Below are 17,995 nucleotides of genomic sequence, written 5' to 3' on the forward strand. Positions count from 1 at the left end.
TGAATAAAGTTGACAAAGAATGTTTTTCAGACTTCTGAGTAAAGAGAAGCTGATGTAAAATTTCTTGACAAATCTTTTTGAGGGCTTTGAAAAGCAAATAAGACTGTCATGCTTTGAAAATTAAAGTATAAGATTTTTCTATGAAAGAAATTAGTGTGGTATTAAAAAATCGTGAATAGAGATGTGCTTTGAAATCTTTCTACTAATGGAAGTATGCTGTCCATTCTAAAGCTAACACAAGTCAGAAATGCTCAGTATAACTTCATTTTTTTAAGCACTTGAATTTATCTCTACTTTTTTGAGTCTATTTGCTTTATTTCTTATTTAGAATAATGGAAATTGAATTAAAGAACATGTTGTAGCAATGGATCTTTTATTTATTTTTTTCTAGTTGGTTTGTCTTTCTACATATTATTATTGTCAGGCTTGCTGTGGGGCTCTTAAAGGAATGGGTTATGACCTTTTTCAAGGTAAATAATCAGATTAGGAGCTCTCTTTCAGTGATATTTAGCTGTCTATTGGTTAAGATGAGCTCTGGGAAAGGGAGCTGCTTCAAACTGTATGGAAAACAATTCTTAAGTTTACTTTCAAAAATGGTGGTGGAAGGAAAGAAAGAAGCAGCCTTGCTACTTAGTAGCTTTCAACTTAATTGAGGGCTATAAAGCAGTAATCAATGTAAAGCAGTAAGAGTAGTTCATGCAAAGATTTTTAAGGAGGGATGGAAGAATTAATTTTTTTAAAATTTTTGTTCGCATTCATTTTATTGCTTGCTTGCTTACTTGTTTTCCAAAGAACACAGTGAGGAAAAAACCCTTCCATTCTTGCAGGAGACTTTATGGCTGCCTCTTGAATGATGGTTTTCAGAGCTCTTTGATCCTATTGTCTTCTAACCATATGGGGACCTTGCTGGCTGTTATTATGCATCTCTTCTATTATTAAATAGATTAGTGGCTAGACTATTCGCACAGGGAATGGGAAACCTAGGCTCATTTCTCTCCACTGCCAGGCTGGATTTAATATCAGAGCCCCCATGTCTTAGCGGATGTTGTTACCACTGAGGAGATCATAGACTGTTGCTGGTTAGGGACCCTCACACCATGCACTGAAGCTGTGCCACTGTTGGAAAGAGCACTGGGACAGTAAAACAGCATAAGCAGGATAAAGCCCATAATGTATGTCTAATCTACATATCATACACTTATAAATAATGTGAGCCCCTGCTCCACAAACAGCTTATATGTTTCACATGAAAGAATCACTGGACAAAATGGAAACTGCTCCTGGAGCAAGGGCTGGAACCTAGGACTTCCCAGGCATTGAAGACATGATCAGCAGATGTGCTATAAAGACTATATTGGCATGAGTTTGGGATGGCTTGCATTGTTCACAAACAAAGGTCCGACTAACCTCTATAACCCTGAATTCTACTATACTATTGATTTTGCTGTTATCTCTGTTCTAAGTACCAAAAAACTGCAGTCAGGATCACGCATCCTCTTCTTTGGCCATTACTTACAGTTACAGTAAAAGAAATTTTCTCAAGAATTTTGAAAAGCAAAGAAGAGGCAGTGCCTGTAACTAATATTTTCTGATCCTGTTCCATCATGGCTCTAAATCTTTTGCACCAGTGCAATATGCATGTAAAGCTTCTGTTTACTGATTTCATAAACATTTTTCATCCACATGAATTTTCTTTCAAGTAGTGATAAGGACTGTTTACTGTCATTGGTGAATTTGGCTTGACATGCGTTAGGCTTTCAGAAGAAATCAAACAATAAACTTTATAGTTTTATAAGAAACTATGTAAGTCATAATTAGCTCTCTTATCTAAGAGCACAAAGCTGTTTCATATTGACAGCCAAACTGAACAGGTCTCACAGAGAGAGGAAAAAAAATTGTCTAAAACTCAGCTCCTAAATTTGGCCATAACAGGTTTTCTTTCAATGATGGTTATTTTTTCATCAGAGGACTGTCCAGGGTCAGCAGTATAACATCCGCTGAAGTATAGGAGCTCCCTCTTGCAATAATGCCTTTTATTCTTTTTTCAATCTTAATGCTGTTCCAGAACCAACTGTTGCTAAAGAATTCTAATACCGGGGGGATGAAATTCCTTGTGTTGGAGAGAGACTAGCAGCTCTACGGCCAGCAGTTTTAATAACAAGAGATGGATTTTTGCAGCTGGTCAGAGGTTTGGAATGTGAAAAGTTTTCCAGGAGAGGTGGGTAGATTGCAGGTGAAGTGGACAAATGGGGAGAATAATCACAAGTTACTTTTTAGTTCTGAGGATTATCAGACCATTCCACAATTTTTCATTCGTTAACAGCCACTAGAGCTATAACTGATCATTTGATCAATGCATCCATCTATTGCAATCCTTCCCCTTCTGTTCTGCTGTGAAAATGACAGTAAGAAAAGCAGAAATCTACTTTTAATGGGAGCAAGTTTCATCTCCTTGCCTCAGTCTGTCACTAAAAATAGTGATTGTTTTCCTGCCTGTTTGACCTGCTGCTGTGTGAAGAAATCTTGAAGTCATTTCTCAGCCATATTTTTTTGTCTAGTTGATAGGCAAAAAAACCCACAAAAGCAAAGAAGAGCAGGCTTTTATGATAATGTCATCATCGTCTCCCAGCTTCAAACACTTCTGCGGCTTTTGAATTGTCATTTATAACTTGGAACTGAACCGACCCATAATTCCCTTGATGCATTTAGAGAAATTGATAACAGACTGCTTCTTTTATGGCTCAGAGGAGGCAACTCCAATCACATCACTATTGGCAGTCAATATTATTTTCTGACATGGTTGTAAAAGTATAAAGGGGCTTATGGCATTTGTTTAGATGAGGAATGGGCTCTCAAGCTGTGCTGGGGTTTATGGGTCCAGATTACTGAGAAGCAAAGGGAATATGATGTTTGCAAACAGGATATGATTTTATTTAAGTTTGGGTTTCATACGTTGTTCCCTGGGGATTGTCCTGCAGACAGAAGAGAATTTCACTTTTATCATATGAAATTGGGCAGTTATCCAATCCCCCCTGCTCTCCCCCCACCCTCAAAAGACACTGCTCCAAACCTGTAATGTGTAAAGTCAGATCTTTAAACTGCAAGTGGAGGAGCTGGGGGAGAACACCATCCTATAAGAAATCAGACTTTTGCAGAATAAATATTGAATAAGCTGAACAGAGTGTAAAGCTATAAAATCTCACTACATTTTTTCAAAACTTACAAAATATTAATATTTTCTGAATGTTGAATTTCTTCCTGGCATTCCTTGCTGTAGTAATTGGACAATACTACTTTTTGTCCTGACCACACAGGAAGAAAAGCAATAAGAAAGGCAAGATTTCACTAGTATACAACTTTAGCAAGTCATCCAGGCAAGAAATTGTTTTCTGCTGCTTCTCAGATCTTCTTCTTCTGCTTCTTCCCTTGATCTTCTCAGTCTGAGGCCAGGACAAATTTTCAGCCTTTATATACTATGACTCCTCATTCCTGTTATTTGTATAAGAGTTAATGGTACCAACCTGGTTCCATTACCACAGTACAATAGTGTAAAAATTAAGAAAGTATTGGGGATGGCATTGCCTCCTTGTAGCAGATTTTAGGCTCCAAGCTACTCCTTATATCTGCTTGCAAATATGGCTGTAAAGAAATCAGACTGCCTATGGTTTAGGCACTCAAATTAAACATCACCTCCACACAGGTGGTACAATTAACTTGTGTCCTTCCCCTATATCCCAGGCTGTACCAAAATACGTATAGTTCTTGCAAAATATCAACCAAAAATATGTCTGTTTCCTGGTATGGGGAAAACAATCTGTTATTCCTAGAAGCTCAGCTACTCAATACGGTCTTCCATTCTGAAATAATTAATATACCTTGCTGCCAATATATTTACCCATTAATTTAAACTACTTGACTGAGTTGCCTTATTAACCTACTGAAATTTGCCGGTTATAACATTTTGGAGCAGATTGCAGGAGACTTCTGTGAATAAAAGACTTGTTTACCTCCTAAGCCTCTCTGGCAGCTAGACCATCCCTAAAGAAATTACAAGATTTAATCAAAACAACCTCACAGGCACATTATACTTAAATTGATACGTTTTCCATGACTTTTTAGGACTTTCAATTACACAGCATTGACTGTGTGATGTCTTCTGCAGAAGTCATCAAAATAAGTGGTCAAAAAGGCCATCCTAGTACCATCCCAAGGCACAGCTTAAGTCCAGTGGGGATGGGACTGGAGTGAGGGCTGGAGGTTTGTCATCCCGGAGCATTCAAGGGTCCACATGCTCAGCCACTCAGTGCAGTTCCAGATAAACCAATTTAGGTTATCCACGGGATGAGGGCATGAGGGTATAATGTACTCCCAGCTGTTCTGGCAAATGCACTTTTTAGGTGGTATACCCCACCAGTTCTGGCAATTCATGAGAGTCAGCTGTTTCAGTGGACTATGTTTTGTAGGAACGGACCAATTCACATTGTACTTTAGTCTAGCTCTCATGCATAGAGAATTGCAGGCTTTCTAGCTGACAAGCGCACAGCTCCCTTGAGCGGGCAACCTAAAGAAGAAATAGGGAAATGAGAGAAAAACTGCACATTTGCTTGCTTTCAGTTCAGAACAATGACAGTTCTCTGAAGACTTGCTTGTCCAGCTCCACGTATCTAACTTTAGACAAATTACTGAAACAGCCAAAGCAGGACCCTGACCACCCTTGCTTATCTATATAACCATTAGAGAGCCATGTGCATCACTAGGACGAGAGTCAGTCCACCTAAGATCAGAAGAACTTGACTGGAGGTGCTTGATTTCCTTCATTGACAGGGACTTGAAGCAACTAAATTCCTAATTTTAGGTACATTCACTTTAGAAAAAAAATATTAACAAGCCTGAGAACATGAATCTGGATGATAAGAGCAGGAAAGAGATATTATTCCTTTACTGAGGTACAGAGACCTCATCTCTGGATCTGGAAAGTGCAATGGTGTCTCATCTCTGAGCAGGGAGGGGATGCTTCATTTAGTTTATCAATACCATGGCCACAAAAAAAGGAAAAAAATATCTTCAAACTAAAGGGCAGATATTTTGTCCTGTTCTTGTCCTTTCATGACACTGAGGTGGTCCTGTGCCACGTTTGGCAAACACATAGAGTTTGATGTTTAGATCAGTAAGAGGTGAAACTCTTCAACTGAGAGACATAGTTCCTTGGCATCACTGCAGGCAGAACAGAATATTTTAGAATAGTCCCAGACTGCTTTAACTTGTGTCAGGCATGGATAGAATGCTCAGGGGTGGTAATCTGACAACTGATCAAATGCAGATTTTGATCCCTCAGATAGGTTTTTTTTTTGCCCTTTTTAACAGAGCAGCATTTTTCCTTGGCACTAGGCTAGATTCAAATTGTAAACAAAGATACCGCACATAGAACACAGAATGTTATTGTGAAGTTAATGAACTATCATAAAGTCAAACCTTTAATGGTCTTACCTAATTTTGCGCATTTCCTAAAAACTGTTGTGTCGCCAAAGGCTAGCATTATGCAAAGAAGCCTTCTTGTTTGCCAGAATATGAAACATTTTATATATATATATACACACACACATATGTTAAATGTAAATAGTGGAATAGTATCATACACAATTTACTAATACTATTCACTCTCCCCAGACTTAATCACACACACACACACATATGGATTTGGTGGGAATTCTGTACCTAAAGCAGAATTCACATTTGCACTTTAAAAACACATCATGTGTTTATTGATAGAATTTAGCCTCCAAGATGGACAGAAAAGCTCTCTGAAGAGGAAGCGTTCATGTGTTACTTGTCTGAATAAACACCAGCTTCTAGCACAGCTCCATGGTCATGATCATCTACATCCAAGAAGAAAGCCGAAATGCTATGTATTGCTAGAATGTGTTCAGCAGCAAATGATCAAACTTTTAAAAAATAAGGCTTGAATTCTGCACATAAACTTTGTATTTTCTGTAACTGTATGCATTACAACCAGCTACACTCTGTTCTGTCTATTTGCCCATGAATGCCTGGAAACTACATGATCAAACATAAGAAGGCAGTTGCAAAAGCATTTTCACACACTAATCCATTAAATACTAAAACAAATGTCAAGTTAAATTAATAGAGTACTCAGGGTTAGGTCTGAAAGTGCAGTAACATTTTTACAAGCATCTGGTGATATATGCCACATATCTCAGACTTGAATCTGGGCCTAAGTGTTTTATTTATGAGTTTTTTCTAAAAACAAGTTCTAATCCACATCTAATCCATGCTATCCTCCCTCCATTCCCCCTACCAATGATCCACACATCACTGTTTCACTAAGGTTTTGAGATCCTTTAGGGTGTCTAATGTACGCTTTATGAGACCCAGAGATTCTGAATGCCTGTCATAAAACTTAGTTTAAGAGAGTAACTGAATCAAACTATTTCTTCTGAAGGTATTATTCTATTGAGGATTCAGCTTGGCTTAGCCTGATTCTTTTCTGATTCGCATTTTGCATGCAAAGCTATTTGGTTTTTAATACAGACCTCAAATATTGCTTGCTTTTTTACAAAATTTCACGTGAATTCTACTTGTACAGAAGTAGGGGTGCTGCAGTTTTATCAGAGGTTGACTACCACCATCAGTAACTCTGCTAGACTTTCAATTATTAATTTTTACTTAGAAGTTTTTTGCTGAGTATTTTCTGAAAATCAGCTTTGATTTGTAATAGCTTTACAAATTAGATCACCATTGGCAGGTGAAACTTGAAAGACGTTAAATATTCTACATACAGAGGGTACATGTACTGTCCACATACCATGTTCTTCCCCTGAAAGAGGCTTTTGGGGTCAGAATTAATAGCCTCTCAAATTCTTTTTAGAAGTCCATTTCCATGAGTACTATTGCTGATAAATTCTCCTACTGGAATTATTCATACACAACAGAGAAACCAATGCAAGCTCAAGTGAATTCTTTTTTTTTGTTTAAACAATGATTTGTGAAGATCCTTTGAACTATTCATCCCTCTGGAGCCTAAAGATCACATCCCCTTCACAATTTATTTGTAAACCACGCTGTTAGGCAAGAAAGTATGAAAAACTGATATTCTGGGTACTGTCTATGGCAGGCATTTTAGATTAAAGCAGCTGGAAACGCCTTTGACAGAACAAATCTCTGATACAGCTGTAAAATAGCAGTAAAAATAAAGGAAGCTCACTGTACATATTTTCCCTAAAGTAGCCCACTTCCACACACTTCCTGTATGTGGGATTTATGGAAGAGACGTCAGCCATGCAAACTTTTTCTCCTTTGTTCCTTAACGAGAGACATGGCTGACAGGCCATTCGTTAGAGATCGCTCCTTGGAGATGATGTGCACACCTTCGCTTCTTTAGTCATGGTGAGATGAAACAGCAGCTGAGAAGCACGTCAGAGACCTTTTGCTTCTTAGTGGAAATCACAGGGGTGATGAATGACCACCAGGACATCTGTAGGAGCGGGAGGTGAGAGCTGTGAGCATGGCACCTGGGAAGCTGCACTGCTGATGGTCAGGAGCGAAATATTCCAAACTTACGTGCTAGTGTTTGCTGGCACCAACTGTCTCCAAGAATGACAGACTCCTTGCTGGAAGTGATAGCAAAATGCCACACACAATTTTTAGAGGTTGCAACACTTCAGGAAAATATTTAATTTCTATTTTCATGCCAGGGAACTAAAAAACACAGTGATGGAAGCATATTTGCTCTGGCATAAGTGAAAGAGCGTGAGACTCTGAATGCTTTTAAAGCTAAAGCACAGGAATTTGCTCTGCAATACACAAGTTCTATTAAATTGCAGTATCACTGAGGAGGTCTGTACTCTCCTATATTATTTCTCACAGATTTCTTAATCAGTTTGTTTACTGCATATAACTACACTATTCTTAGCTGACTAGATTTTATTTACTTCTCAGTTTTATAACCACTTATATCAAAGGACAATATTTTTTTTAGGTAGTAGTTTTTCCAGATTTGTGTTGAAATGTAGCCATCTGAAATACATACTGGATTTACTTCCATCTAAGAACAGTTGAGCCCGACCTCTGCTCTTTAAAGAAAGGGGGAAGAATCCTTTTAAACTACTGTATAGAACTGCCACTTTTTAGCTTGTTGTTGTTCAGGATATTGGACACATAGAATACAATCACTGTTATCAAAGGATCATCGCAGGTTAAAATTTCCATGAACAGGTAGATGACAGATAGCTTTTTTGAACTCTTCTCAGAGAATAAATAGAGCAACTCTGGTAGGAACATGTGGTAACTTTAGGAGGACTGGTTTTGATTTTTATGATGGCAACAGTTGTGCAGAGAATGCAGAGCAGGATGAGCAATTCAGTATATTTTTAATTCCTTTTGGATTGAAATCAGAATTCCGCTGTGGAAGCTGGATTTATGTTAAATGGCAAATTATGTGTGTGTGTGTGTGTGTGAGAGAGAGAGAGAGGGCAAGCTCTATGATGCTTTGGCAGAACCCATCCCGAAGTAGTAGCTTCGGCTGTCTTTTATATTACCATATAGTTATCAGTGGATGTGTATTTAAGGCCATTTCAGTTTACAGTAATTATTTAAGAAAGAGAAATAACTCACAGAGATGAGTTATAACTCACACACCATGCAGGGCGTGAAAAATGGGACGGTGTGTCAGACTGTGAGCAGCACCTCCGGCCAGCAGAAATGTCATTCAGGGACCATTAGGCAGATCCCAGGAGGTTTCTGGAGGAAGGAGGACTGAAACAGAGGATGAGTGAAGAGGTTCTCTAGCAGGGAAAGGGATGGGTAAAACAAAAGGCAGTTATAAATATATTTTTAAAATTCTTTAGAATTATTATTTATGTCATTTTTTGCCTGAGTTAGGTTCCAAATAAATGTAAATAGCAGGACAAGTAACGTTTCCAGTTTCAGCAACTGCAGTGATTTCAGAAAGGCCTTTAAGTACACAGTCCCTCTCTCAGATGTGTTTCCATATCCTTCCTCTCCACCTTCACACACACGTGCCACAACCTGAGCACAGTATAAGGGGTTGATAACTTTCAAACTTTATAGTCAGTCTTCCTTAATACCAAATATTCCAGGCGTGAGGGGGAAGCTTTCTAGCTGCTGAAACACCTCTGCTGCGAGGTTTCTTGTTTCTTAGCTTGTATTCGGTATGCTTAAAGTCTTCATTGTGAAAGTCAAGTTATCACATAGATATTTCTTGCAGGAAGCATTCATATCAAGTTCTTTTTGTAGTGCAAAGCAGGGAATTTCTGCAGACGGGGCTTGAAACATTAGTTGCATTCAGTCAGGAAAAGTTACCTACATTTCTTTTCACTTAAGTCATTCCCTTCCTCTTTAATGCCTCCACATCCACTTCAGGGACAGGTAGCTTAATTTCTATCATCTGTAGCTTTACAGAGTATTAGCTTTGCTACACATGCCAATGATTGAGCTATACTAGATGTACTTGAAAAAGCCTACAACCTACAGTGCTCATTCAGGAAACTCGGAGTGAAGTAAATCCATATGTGTGTTAGAAAGTCAGTGTTCAGATAGGGCTCGTGTTTTCTGGCTCTTGGCGCTATCGTGCACAATCCTTCTTTGAAGTGTTGCAGTACTGATAGGATTTTTGATAACGAAATGTGAAGTATGTTCATAGTTTAACGCTGACATTTTGATGCTTTAAAAAGATATTCTTTCTCGTTTGGTTAGACGTTCAGCCCATTTCCCTACCCTGACAATTTCTTTAAAGAATGTCCTTAAATGAAAATAACATACATATAATTAAGCCGAAAGAAAAAGGGCTAAGATTCTGAGTTAGAATTAATCTACAAATGCTGTATTTTCTGCAAGTTTTGTTTAACATTTTCAAAAAAACCTCCTAATCAAGATAGGATTTTTACTGAATTCTTTGGCTGTTCCAAAGCACTTGCAGAACAAAAATAACTTCTTATAAAATTCCATCTGACTTTTTCATAGTCTGTGATTCGGAAAGCATCACAGTTGTCACAAATTCATGCATACTGAAGATCTAGATAGACTGCCAGATATATGTGATACATACATAAACTAAAACCAGAAGCCAGTGTCTAATCCTATTCCCTTTACTTGTATAAAATCCAACCATTTCATCTCACACGAATAAAGAAAAGCATACCCAGTAGGGTTTTACATAGCTGCATTGCATATACAGTATGACAACCGGGCCAGCTAGTAGCTGTAATTTTAATGGGTTTACCATTTATATTACAGTATTTCAACAGCAATTTACAAAGTAAACATTGAGTAACACTAAAAGAAAATCTCTGTTTAAACACCTGAAACATTTAAGGCAATACATAGCACTAATAGAGATATAAAATTGAGTGGGATGGCATTTTCCAGTCGTTAGAGCTAAATCATTGGCTGTAGGATGAAAGTTTTTATAGGTTGTTCTTCATGAGGTACTCCTCAGAAATTCAGTCTGAATTTTGCATGATTGTGAAATAGAATTTGACATCTAAGTTTATAATACTGTGCCTTTTCAAGGTAATTATTCATATGTATATGTTAGTTTTCTTGTATTATAATAACTGTGCACTAAGGTATGTGGCTTCAGTCGGCTACCTCTGTCTTTGAGAATTTACCATTTGTTACACATACCATGCCCAAGAGATCAGATAAAATATCCCGAATTTCCAGTGTACATTTAGGTGGTCATTTTTGAAAATTCCTCAGGAAATGTTGTTTTGTTTCCTGATTGCCTATTTTACTTCCAGTCCAGGTAAAATTAGTTAGCAGTCATTCAAGCGGTCTGAAGGAAGTTTTTCAGTGCAAGATATTTGGTCTTATTGTCCCGGTTCAGTCTCCTCACACTCAGCTGAAAGCAGAAAATGATAAATGCCGTATCCTGGCCAATACTCAGCGTTCAGTGGTTGGAGAGACTGCCGTCTCGTGTGTCAGAGCAGACAACTGTCTTGAAGGGTGGGTACTCTCAAGCTGTGGTTACAATTTTAACTTAATCGGCCTTCCTGGAAATGAATCATAGTCCCTTTGAGGATGCAGGCTCCTGCTTGTGCCCTGGTGTACTGAGCAGCTGCCATTGAATCATTTTCATCAGCCACTCCTTCATGTTAACCTTAATTTGCTAGCCATAAAAAGGGTAAGAAAGTACTCCCTCCCAGCCCTCTTGTTGATACTTCTTTATTTAAAGTACTGTGCAGTATTTTTCAAACTTTATTATGGTTTGATTAAATTGATTTAACCGATGACCTCTACTTATTTATCTCCTTATTTGTTTTAAAAATGAAAACTGATTCACAGTTTCTTTAAAGCAATAGAGGGACAACCCAAAGGTCTGCCTAATGTTAAAGATGCCATTATTTTTTCTACTATTTGGTTTCTTTCTTATTTCTTGTGATTTTCTTAGTTACGTATTGATTTGTGTGTGTCTTCCAGAAAGCTACTTAATTTCTTTAAATCTCAAGCTACCAATCTGCAAAACAAATATAATAAATCATCTCGTATCAAGCTGATGATGCTTAATCGTGTTTGTACAACATTTTGAGTTTCTCAGGTGAAAACACCGTGTGCTGTTATTACTGTTATTCTAAACTTTGCAAGAAAAATTCAGTCTTCTTATTCAGGTCTATTGTGAATATGAACCGTTTTCATTAGTTCTGCTGCATGCACGCAAAACTGATCAAAATGATAGAAAACTCAGGTCCAGTACACTGAAAAAAAAGATCAATTTCGTAGCTTGAAATATAATATTATTGTAACAGTAATGGCGAAGACATTTGACAGGTGTAGAGAAGATCAAGCTTCTTTCTGTTTCAAATGACTAATCAGAGAAATTCCTCAGAACCTCCAGAGTTGAGTAGCAGTTGCATCCATTTTCAATTACTTGATTTCTTTCTTTCTTTCCTTCTTTTTTTTTTTTTTAAAGAAATTAGGAACAGAAGCTTCTGGTTCAAACTGAAAACATGTCTCAGTGTGCTTGGAAGTTATCCAAATAGCATCTGCCACAGTATTTTGTCTATGCCTAAACGTTTTTCTTTTCATGATAAATTTGTACGGTATGATACAATTAAATGCACTTCCCATGGAGCATCGAGGAAGTCTGGCTGTCTCTTTGGATGACTTTTTCAGACTATTTCACACCATCGTGTCTGCTTGGCACAATATCATTTAAGGGATATACAACATTTCACCTATATTTTTTGGTATGTTTCTGCAAATAAATAGTTACTAAAAATAGATTTCAAAAGTAAAATTTCAGTACAGTGATTGAAGCCGTACAGTAGTGCTGCTTAGCCCTCTTTATAATATTTCCTTTACAGTATTTTATCTTGATGATATTTTATAATATTTTATCTTTACAATATTTTATCCTTATATTTTATATAATAGTCATATAATGTTTTAAGTGTCACACTTGCTCATTTAGAAGCTGCAGAAGATAATTTTCTCAGCTTTAAATAACCACATTCATCTTTTACTAAGTGGGACCTAAAGCCTTTTAGCCAAAACTTACCAGTTCATCAAAACTGGAGATAGAGCAAGGGTCGCACTGTATTTTATTTCATTTTATTTTCTGTCTATGGCAATAGTGACTACTGAAATTAATCTAAACTATTAATCGTTCTGATTTCAGTCGCTTAAAAATGACCCCTGCCTGGGTTGGAAAGGCGAGTGCTTACCGCTCTCTCGTTGTTTTGAAAAAGGGTGTAATGACCCGAGCTGCTGGTAAGTTTTGGTGGCACAGGTGTTCTGTGATGGCTGCTGGAGCCAGGGGTGGCCATCCCCTCTGGACGCTTTGTCCCAGGGCTGGCAGGTCCCCATCCCCCCGCCAGTGTGAGGACCCGGGGCACGGCATCTGGCGGACGGCGAGCAGGCTCGGCCCAGCCGATATAACGCTGTTTGTAATGAGAAATCTAAACAGGGAATGGCAGCGAGGCATGACAGGAATGTGTTTCCATTGGAAAAGCCCGTGCAGAGAAAAAGCATAAGCAAAGCCATGTCCAGAAGGCCTTTCAGCTGGCCAGGACGGAAGACTGATGTTATTGTACACGGGCTGTCACGCTGCCAGCCCTCCCTCACGGGTTTGTTTTCTCTCATGCTCTCCCTCTCCCTCTCTCCCTCTCTCCTCTCTCCCCTGCCTTCCTCCCGGGGCCGGCTGTTTGCTCAGGTGGACAGTGACACCGTTTGGAACGAGCTGCACTCGGCCGGGGCGGCACGCATGGCGGTGGGCTGTGTCATCGAGCTGGCGGCCCGCGTGGCCTCCCGGGAGCTGAAGGTGAGGTCCGGGGCCGCGCCGTGGGTGGGAGAGCTGGGGCGGCGAAGCAGCGGCGGGGGGGCTGAAGGCAGGGTGTTGTTCAACCGGGCCGCGCCGGGGAGGGTGGCGGGAGGAGGGCCGGGAGGACGGCCACCGAGGTGTGGCAGCCCGGGCGCTCGTCCAGGCCTCCATAGGCTGAAGCAGCGGTGGGTGCCGCGGCCCGAGGTGAAGTTAGTCATGGCATGCGCATCTCTGGCAAGTGGCTGGGGCACTGCCTTTTCAAGTGAAAATTTTAAATACTTTTTTTTTTTTTTTAATATGGTTGTTTGGTCACGTGCGTAACCTCAGGATGCCACCCAGAGAGAGGGCAGGCACACAGTGGGCCTCTTTCCAGGGGGAAGAGGGAGGCGGCTGGTGAGGAGAGCCATGACCCAGGAGGTGCCTTTCCGCCCGGCGTTCTTCTCCCCGTCTCCCTTTCCTCTCCTATCTCCGTGCCGCCCGATCTGCAAGGCATGATGTACAAAACCCAAATTATCCCCAGTCTAAACAATTTATAAAAGCTCCAGACCTGACGGACTTTGACATTTTATTTGGTATTTTAACAGCCCTATTTAAAGGTACACCATATGCAGCCAGAGTGCAGGCTTGCCCCAATAAACATTGTTGGAGCTAACATGTCTCCTTAATGAAACTGTTTATTCACTTTCCAGTCCAAATACTAATGGATGCAGTCCTGTTTCTAAAACCAAGAGAGAAATTCATATTTTAGAATTAGCATTGTGTGATGATTTTTAAAATTCAAAAATGCATTCAAATTTGAGAATTTTCTTCCTGTATGTCTGTCTTATTTCAGTCAGAATACGTTAGCTACGTATTTGGGGAGGGATACATATGTTTATGTGTATATATACATAGATATAGAATATATAGGTACACAAATGATAGTGTGCTCAGGTGAAATGCAGTACTATAGCTCTGACCCAATTGAATGTTGTTACTAAACTTCCATATTCAGACACCAAAATCATTAGCCAGGTACTACACAAAATGTACAAATTTTGAAATCTCAGATCAGGGACAGGGAGCATCATATGGGATCCTGTTGTGCACCCTTTCTGATGGGTATTTCAGCCCCATTAAGCATTTTGGGCACAAAATACTCAACTCACTGCTCATTATTCCCACTCAACGGGATTAATGAAAATGAAGAAGGATTTTTTAGCTAGTTTTTACCTAAATCTATGGTCATACATATGTTGGTCTTGAAGGCAATATAAAAGCAAGCTTTGATAAGAATAATGAGGTATGTCCTGTGTGCAGTTGACACGAGCAGGGTCTGCTGCAGAACCTTTACTGCTTACCTCTGTACATTTGTGGTGTCTTTCCACAGTGTGAATGCTCTTGGTTGTTCATGTGAGTGTGATGGACAGCTGGAAAGAATCAAACATCGGCCACTGTGAGACCTTGGTTGCTACTGGCATTGCAACAGTCTGTAAACAAATATTTTAAATTTAGTACTACTTTGTAGTTTACTGTCAAATTATTGTTGATCCTGAATTGAATCTCTTTCTACAGTGCGGAGAGTTGAAGCAGTCTAATGCAACCTCTAGTTAAGAAATAGGAAAGGTAATTGTTCAATAGACATGACAAGTAGTTGGTTTATACCAAATCATCAAGAAAATAGGAATGGAAAGGACTTGCTGTGAAAGAGAATCCGGAATACTCACACCATTCCTGACAGGTGTTTATCTAACCTGCTCCTATACTTCCAGCATGAAGCCCAATGACTTACATGCAACCATGCCAACTGTATGAACTAACAATCTGCATGTGGTATTTATAATTTAAGGTTATGGAAAGCTTATTGAGGCCTGACTGACAGAAGAAAAGCATGCTAGCATAAGATCTGGTTATGCACCGATCCTGACATTAGCTAGTTTGTCAGAGTCCTCCTATGTTTGCTTTATCACTGCATCCATACAAATCTTGCTGGCAAGTTGCTCCCAATAACCTCATACGGTAAACGACACTAGGGAGATTTTTGCAGTGTTTTCTGGAGTTTTCTACAGGGTGTTCAGGATGGGATTTTAGGTAGCTGTGAGATTTTAGCCCCACGGATCTGTATGTTCCTATCTACCTTTATGACTTTACATGCTGCTTTTCCATCTTGCTGCCATTTTTCGTCTAGAAACACACGTCGCACTGATCAGCTGTTTCTAGCATAGGGAAAATGACAATTCTGTAGTGTGCTTGTGAAGATCTGAGGGAAAGTAAAGCTGACCACTTCCATGTGCATTCATTGAGCAAATATGCATGCGAAGCAAACATTTGGGGCTTGTACTGTGAGCACTGAGTGGGAGGATTAAGCTCTGATGGGAATCTGGAATGATCTGCTGCAGCTTCACAATCTTCGGATGACAAAAAAACGCCTTCCAAGTATTGTGTATAAGCTATAACAGCTCTGCAACATGTAAACAGCAACATGAGAGCAGTAAAGAAACATGCTGTAATTTTTCCCTGGAAGTTTACCACCATGGATTGCTATCAGATGGTGCGCTGTCAGTTTGGTGTCGTTTTAAGGAAAAAAAATTAATTATGAGATGGGACACACTGATTTGTTCTGAAATCCCACAGATCTGTGAGAAGAGCTGCATGTCCTGAAGTTCACAGTGGCAGACTTAATACACAGCAAGGACTTCCCACAGGGCAGTGCTACAGATTGCAGCAGAGGAGGCTGTGGAATATCTTCCCACTGCACTGGAGAATCACAGATGCCTGTTTCTGAAACAGCCACAGAAACGTTAGGATAACCTCAGAGTAACACTATCTAGCATAGACAAAGTCTGAGACAAGAAGCCTCAGAAATGAGAAACAGAAGTCATTCGTTTAACAAGTGCTTTTCTGACATGAGAATTATCGAATTTGTCAGTGTAGTTGGGTATAAGCAGCCTAAATATTTCTTACAGCTTGATGAATCAATATATATGTTTTAAAAAATCTAACATGATTTTCCTAAAATTAAAATGAATATAATAGTTCATTTTATGGACAGTTATTAAATTAATTTTAAAAACAAATTATTTGCGATACTGAAGATAAATGTCTTCACTGCCTAGCTAGAGCATAGAAACTAAAAAACATAAACTGCCCTGTATTGACTGGCATCTGACATTTAAAGTCCATTTCAGGAACGACAGGACATTTCAATTTTTATGCTTATTACATGGTTTAGACTGATATCACTTGCATAGAGTGATGATAGTGGGTTTTAACTATAGGTTCATGCTGCTAAGAAAAGGGTTGACACTACAAAATAAATTATGAAAGTCTGCAGAACAATTGAGAGATTCACTACAGAGCTGGGCGTGAGTCAAACTCGTACCCAAGGTGAAAGGTTCTTTACTTTATTCTGAATTTCCTGAGACTATCAGTCCCATTTCACACAGGTCTCATCTGAGAACAGCAACATTTTGTTCATCTGATTTGGAGAGTGTTCAAAAACTGATCAGGAGTTAAGAGTTCTCTTTACTGTAGTTCAAACCCCTTGTGAGACATCAGGTTTCTTTGATCTCCTTGACTAATGGGGAAAGCATCAGTATGACAGTGCTAAGGATGTAAAACAATAGGGTTTACTGAAATTCTACTGCTGCCATAATAGTAAACGAAACTACTGTAGGGTTGTTTTTTTTTGAACCAAGACAAATTGTCCCTTCTCTGGGGAGTCTTAATCTGGATGTTTTCTATTTGATTATATCAATCAAAATCAAGGATTGGGGGGTGGGCATTGCTTAATAATATAATTAACACTCACTGAGATACATTTGATACACTTTTGAGATAATATTTAATAGACAATAAAGACTCACACTGCCGAAATATATGATATGACAAATGTGATGTTATACTGAGTCAAATGCAATGCTTTTCCTCTTTCATGAATTTATTTACACATATGATGAATGTAGATGGCTTTTAATAATCTGCTGGGTGAACACAGATGTTTAGAAGAGTGGAGTATGCAGAACTGGGGGAATATAATTCCACTGCAGCCATTAGCTATATCCAATAAATAATTTTAACAGGTAAGAGAAGTCTTATGATATATTCCTTGGGGCTTGGGGAAGAAATACAGGCAGTGCCCTACATATAATTTCTTGCATGCGGTATAGTTTGTGAACTTGGAAATCATCGTCTCTAGCCTCTACCTAATGATTTTACCTTCAGAAAGAGGGTCCTAACAGATCTGCATCTGCAGAGAGAGCATTTCTTTCCTGGAAAAGTCTCCTAAGGTTCTCCTTCTTCTCTCACGTTGCCACAGGAAAATAGAGGTGTGCTAGAAGCATTTTGCAAAATAATATGGTACACGTGGAGGTTCAGGCTGTGACACACATCCTGTAGGACCCAAAGGCAGCTCTGCATCTGCAACTCATAGTGTCCCAGCCACCACCCTGCAATAATGAGGCAGATTTCAGGAGCGCATGGTCTAATAATGGCTTGGTGGCACTGGGAAGTGCTGTCCTGCCCTGGTTTCCCATTTATTTCCCGTCCTGGCCTGGCTGCTTCCCTTGCATCGGCTAATGCTCAGCTCAGTTCACCTCCCCTCCCTGCAGGTGCGCTACTTCACTCACAGGCAGCTGGGCACACAGAGACTCTCCCCTTACCTGCACCCGGCTATCCTGCACGGCAGGCGCTTCCCTCCTGCTGCTGAACTGGACGAGT

At 39.4% G+C, this 17,995-nt stretch overlaps 1 protein-coding gene across 8 annotated transcripts in view; it reads left to right on the forward strand.

Annotated features, from left to right (window-relative positions):
• HDAC9 (histone deacetylase 9) overlaps positions 1-17,995 on the forward strand; it is a 487,500-nt gene that overhangs the window by 357,815 nt on the left and 111,690 nt on the right. For all 8 annotated transcript variants that reach the window (XM_074574812.1, XM_074574814.1, XM_074574815.1 and 5 more), the window contains one exon: positions 13,190-13,297. In XM_074574812.1, coding sequence (XP_074430913.1) covers positions 13,190-13,297 — 108 coding nt within the window. The remainder of the gene's footprint in view (positions 1-13,189; positions 13,298-17,995) is intronic.

This window comes from Larus michahellis, chromosome 2 (assembly GCF_964199755.1).
Source record: "Larus michahellis chromosome 2, bLarMic1.1, whole genome shotgun sequence".
Lineage (NCBI taxonomy): Eukaryota > Metazoa > Chordata > Aves > Charadriiformes > Laridae > Larus > Larus michahellis.